This window comes from Gossypium arboreum, chromosome 7 (genome assembly GCF_025698485.1).
Source record: "Gossypium arboreum isolate Shixiya-1 chromosome 7, ASM2569848v2, whole genome shotgun sequence".
NCBI classification, from domain to species: domain Eukaryota; kingdom Viridiplantae; phylum Streptophyta; class Magnoliopsida; order Malvales; family Malvaceae; genus Gossypium; species Gossypium arboreum.
The window spans coordinates 105,202,399-105,208,398 of NC_069076.1; the positions used below are offsets into that span (position 1 = coordinate 105,202,399).

The 6,000-nt window shown below is 35.1% G+C and overlaps 1 protein-coding gene across 2 annotated transcripts; it reads right to left on the minus strand.

Moving 5' to 3' along the window:
* Positions 1 to 760: 760 nt before the first annotated feature.
* LOC108455219 (leucine-rich repeat extensin-like protein 4) lies at positions 761 to 3,413 on the minus strand. Of its 2 annotated transcripts, XM_053030872.1 has the most exons (2): positions 1,687 to 3,413; positions 1,136 to 1,205 (listed from the first exon to the last, which is right to left on the minus strand). In XM_053030872.1, the coding sequence occupies exons 1-2, from the start codon at positions 3,201 to 3,203 to the stop codon at positions 1,136 to 1,138; spliced, it is 1,587 nt and encodes a 528-aa protein (XP_052886832.1). In that variant the 5' UTR covers positions 3,204 to 3,413. The 2 variants fall into 2 exon arrangements, with proteins under 2 accessions (XP_052886831.1, XP_052886832.1); XM_053030871.1 differs by having other exon boundaries at positions 761 to 3,413.
* Positions 3,414 to 6,000: the final 2,587 nt, after the last annotated feature.

Consider the following 6,000-nt stretch of genomic DNA (forward strand, 5'->3'; position numbering starts at 1 on the left):
AATTATAATTAATTTTACGTGTATAATTAAAAAATAAAATTTCACTTTCATTACACCACACCAAATCAAAATTTATTGATCGAATTATATATAAAATTAAAATTCATATATAATTTGAAATATATATTGACGAATAAAATTTTATCTAATTTGTTCATAAAGTAAGCACATTTGTGCTTATAATTTGATACGCTTAATTTAAATATTTTTTCATATCATATTCGAATTATCATTTTACAATAAAATTAATTGATGTAAAATCTTAATTAGCAAATTACTAATAGTGATTCGGTAATTTTGGATAAGATAGGTGGATAATGGAATAGAGATTTAGTGATAAGAGTTTACGAACTTTGTAGGAAAGATTGACGGGTGAATATACAAAAGATGTAAAAAGTGTAAATTGGAAAATTTAAACCCACCAGCATTAAGGGTTGCACATGGGACTAAATCCCAACAACATTGATTAAATGCTTAAAAATTGATGGCATATTGAATCTACCACCAATTAAGGAAAGGGCAAAAATAAACTTGAAAATGGCCCCCTTTTTAGGGTCCCACTAATCATCTCAATTACCACCTACCTCCTCGATAGAAATTCCAGGGAGCTTTTCATAATCCACTCATACAAAACTATTTTAAAAAACCCAGAATTTTTAAGCCAAAAAAACTGGAAAATGCTCCCTACACAATGTTAAAAGAGTAAAATTTTTTATAGGAAAAGTCAAATTACATGGAAGAAGAATGTAAAAGGTATGAATGAAGCAAAGGAGAATTGATTATGAATGGCTAAGTGATGATAAAGTACATGTAAAATGTTCATGAGAATATACTATAAACGAAAAAATAAGAGAGAATAATAACAATAATAAAAAGAAAAAAAGCCCACAAACTAGAAGCAAGATAGCAACATGAAGCAAGTGTTGCTTGTTGCTACCATTGTAAGGGCTTTAGATTACTATGGTTTTTCTTTTTTTTTTTGGAAATTCATCCCCTATACATACATCTTTCCTTTCAACCTACACTCTTCTCTTCTTTTATTTTTCACAACTCCAAATATCAAATAATTTATGGGAGAGAATTTCTCCTCTTTTTGGGGTTTTTTTATCAAGGTTAGAGGAAACTCTTGAAAGAATCAATAGAAAGGTGGCGGTGGAGGTGAAGCGTATGATACTCCGATTACTGGTGGAAGTGGCCCTTCGTATACAGGGAGCCGGTGGAGGTGATGGTGGTGGAGGTGAATGATAATGGATTGGTGGGGTGGGGTGAAGGTGATGGAGGTGGTTTGTAATGAATTGGGGGTGGGGTGATGGTGATGGTGGCGGCGGTGATGGCGTGTACTCTACACATGGTGGTGGTGGTGGTGGAGGTGGCTCAATACATGGAGGAGGTGGGGAATAAACAGGAGGTGGTGGTGGTGGTGGAGATAAGTATGGATAAATTGGTGGAGGAGGTGAATGTGGTGGGGGTGGTGGAGAATGTACAGGAGGTGGCGGTGAATGGTGTGGCGGTGGCGGGGAGTTATAGTAGTAAGGAACTGGTGGAGGTGGGGAAAACAATGGAGGTGGAGGAGGGGGTGAATTTGGTGGTGGAGGAGGTGGAGACCTCACACAGTATGCTGGTGAAGGTGGTGGAGGAGATGGTGGAGGTGGTGATGGATAAGTAGGTGGCGGGGGTGATAGTGGAGGTGGGGATGGAGGTGGTGGTGGTGGAGAGTAAACTGGTGGTGGTGGTGGTGGTGGTGGTGGTGGAGGTGGAGGTGAATAAACAGGTGGAGGTGGAGATGGTGGCGGTGGAGAAGGAGAGTACACAGGTGGCGGCGGAGGTGGAGGTGGTGAAGGGGAAGGGGGAGGGGGAGAGTATACTGGCGGTGGTGGCGGCGGAGGTGGTGATTGTGGAATAAAAACAGGCGATGGGGGTGGCGGTGACAGCACAACAACCGGCGGCGGAGAAGGCGGAGGAGGAGACGGAAAAGAAGGAACAAAAGGAGCACATCTAAATGAATTACAATCCACTGGTCTAGACAAGAAAGACCTACATTGAGCAGCACTCCGTTGTAAAGGCCTAGCCGGCAAACAGTTCCTCCTATCGTCAAAAGCACGTAACGCCAAACAAACCGGCGGTTCTCCGGTGAAGAAATTATACGAAAACGTGAAATTCTCCAATTTCGGCAACCGACAAATACTTGCTGGAATCTTCCCAGACAACATATTATGTGCCACATTAAGCTGTTCAAGACTCACCATTCCCCCAATTTGCTCCGGCAAAGTACCCATTAGCTCATTAAAGCTAACATCAAAAACAGTCATATTTCTCAACCCCCCAATTTGCTCCGGCAAACAAGATCGAAACCCATTGTTCATTAAAATTATCTCTTCAAGACTCGTCATGTTCCCAAGACTCACCGGCACACAACCGTGAAACTTGTTATTAGCCAAAACAATAACAGAAACGGGCGAGTTACCAAAATTATCCGGTAGATTAAATCCAAACCGGTTATGATTAATAAAAATAGCATCCAAATCTTTATCAAAAAGCTCTTTGGGCACAGTTCCTTCAAATTCATTAAACCTCAAATCCAAAAATTTAAGTAAAGGAAGCTTAAGAATCACTTCAGGGAACTTACCGGCGAACCGATTGTTGCTAAGATCCAACTCGAACATCAGCTTCAACTTTATAAACTTATGCGGAACCGTACCACAAAACCGGTTCGAGTTGATATGAAACAATGCCAGATCGGTGAGTAACCCAAGCTCCTCTGGCAAGTATCCGGCAATATCTCCATGGTTTAAATCAATACCGGCGACGGTTCTGATTCTCTTGTTATCAAGCGCTCGAGCACAGTAAACACCAGTATAGTCACACACCCCGGATCCAACCCAATCGGCGGTGAGATTAAACGGGTCGGAAAGAATCGCTTTTTTCCAAGCTTGTAGAGCTATATAAGCGTTTCTCAACCTCGGGTTTTCAAAAACCAGTGACGGGTCGACGGTGACATTCTCCCCTCTGTCACCGAACTCATCTCTGTAATAAAGCAGCTGTCGTTGCTTTATGTACGATACTTCCTTGTCGGTAAGTCCGCCATGGCTGGAAACATAATGCTCATCGCATGAGCATAAGGATACAAAAACTGATACTAAAAGAAACAAAAGGTAACAAAAAGAAGAATAACAATGGAGGTCGATAAGGTTCGTCTTCTTCATTTCACATGAGACATCTGATATTAAAAATGCCACCTTTTTTTGAACTTTTTTTAAACAAAAGCTTGGGTTTTGAAAATGGGGTTTGTGCAGAAAACATGAATTTGGGGTTTCAATTTGGAGATCTGAAGAAGAAAATGTAGAGAGAAGGAGACAAAAGAGAGAGCATTTTGGGTTTTTTCGAGTATGGAGATGTGTGTATGGGAGAGAAGATAAGGAATTTTGTAAAGCTGTTATATATAAAATATATTATTTAGATTTAAGGTCTAATATTATCTTTAGTCCTATATTATAGTAAAATTTGATATCCAGTCCTTTTACTTCAATTTTGGGATAATTTTAAATTTTCAAATCTTATAATATTATTATAGGTTCGGAAGGACAACACAATTACTTCATATCATTGAAGTAACATTACAATTCCTTTATCTTTTTATTCAATTACACGATTAAGATCGTATGAAAATTAGTCATTGTCTTGATTTGGATGGAGTAGTAATTAATTATACATTTATTTAGCATGGGTTCGAATGGTGTTATCTTATCCCTTACCCCTAATGTTATATTAAAAAAAGAAAAGAAAATCAAACATTCGTTAAAGAATTATAGGTATCCTATAAGAATGTGTCATATATTATGTTGTTATTAGCAGTTTTTTATTTTGAGATGAATTTGAACGAAATTGATAGTTCAAATGTCAAAATAGATAAAAAAAAATTCATGGACCAAAGTAAAAATACGAGTATAATTTAAAAGTTAAATCGTGGCCTAAGCTTGAATAAACCACTTTACACTTTTAACATATTTGTAACATCACAAAAAATGAATGACCAAATTATGTAAATTAAAATAGATAAATTAAATTTGAAATTTAAACATAGTAAAAGGACCAAAACCAAAATTATTGCTTTAAATTCAAAGTGAGAAACATATGATAATAATAATAAAGGGACAGCTAAATCACAACTCAAAGCCACCAGCTCCTTTTATTTCTATCTCAGTGTTATAATTAATAATATTAAAATTTCTCTTTCATAGCTAGGCTGACGACTTTCTTCCTTTTAGAATCTCATTCCCGTTTCAAACTTGAAACAAGAACCAACCCATTTTAATAAAAAAGGGGAAATTGTCACCCAGTACCTTCCCAATTTTTGAATTTTTAAAGTTTCAAATTATTTTAAAATAATATATGCGTTAGTAGGATTTTCCGACCACCACTGTTGACCACAAAAATAATATATCCACCGGGTAGACTGGTGATATCACAAGATTGGGGTGAAATTTTTTGGGTTAACTGGTTTAAAGTTTTAAAACATTCTGATAGATCCCTTAAAGCTTTAGTCTTATTTTCTGCATCGTTTTTAGTTTTAGACGTTAAATGTTAGCTTGTGTCTTGAGTTTATTTAGGTAAAAATATTATGAAGATTTAATAAGAGTTAGATTACATTTTGTCCATCCTACTTAAAAAAAAAATAGATAACTTAGTCCTTGCGTGTTAGATGAAAGAACAAATTAATTCTTTCTATTAAAAATTTTATTCATTTATATTATTGAAAACTGACATGACTAATAAAATAACTCATAACATGTCACATTTACCTCATCCGTTTTATAATTTAAATTTAATCATGTTCAAATTGAGGACGGTATTGAGGTAAAGTCCTTCTAACATTGTCAATTCCAAGTTTCAAACTTGATCCAAATACTTGAAGAACTAATGTAATATATAAATTGTCCATGAAACTTAGTTCATATATTCCATGTCTGATCCAAGTTAGAATTTAATGCAAAAACTGATAATTAAGTAACTAAAAAGGATTTAATTAATACAATTGTAATGCTTTGAGACTCCAATTGAAATATTTTACTATTTTTGTCCAGTTTATGAGGACTTTTCTTTACATGTGCTCCGATGGGAAAATTGAAGTAATTCAGCTATCAATAGTAACCAAAATGAAAATAATAGTAATTTGTTGGTACGTTACTTTCCACTTTCAAATACAGTTCTTACCGTTATCCCCACTATTTGTTACGAGTTATTAGAATTGGGTCGGGAATTAATTAATATATTTGTTGGTCTAAATGAATTATTTAGATTAATTAAAATTAAAATTAAAATAAAAGAAAGTTAATAACTAAATTAATTTATAATTTTATAAAAATATTAACTATTATTAGATTGACGATTAAACTAAAAATTAATAATTAAATTGATATGATAATTGATTAAAACTTTGGCTAAGAATTATTGAATGGGATTAATGGACTAAGAAATCTTATTTACTAAGATATTTTGTAACGCCCCCACGCCCGAAACCATCACCGGAGTCAAGCTTGAGGTGTTACTAAACTTATCTTACCTTTTAAACAACTCTAAATCACTTATTTTTGACACCACTGAAAATTAGGCCGTTACATTCTACCTCGGATTTGTGGTTTCGCAACCACTGTTCCGTTTAGGCCCTATTTCGGGATGTTACATTTCTCCCCCCCTTTAGGGATTTTCGTCTCGAAAATCTTACCTGTGAAGAGATTTTGGTACTATGCATACCGAAGAATGATGAGCTTATTCGAAAGATTTTACAGGAAGCACATAGTAGTTCTTTGTCTATTCATCCAGGTAGTATAAAGATGTATAATGATTTTAAAAAAAAAAATTTTGGAATACTCGAACAAGTCCCGTTCTACTTTTAATACGTGTTTGAACTTCGAGAGTTCAAGATAGGGACTTAATTATTATATTATACCATAAAAGTTATATTAATTGTAAATTATTCGCAAGTTGTCTGATATGTCCGGT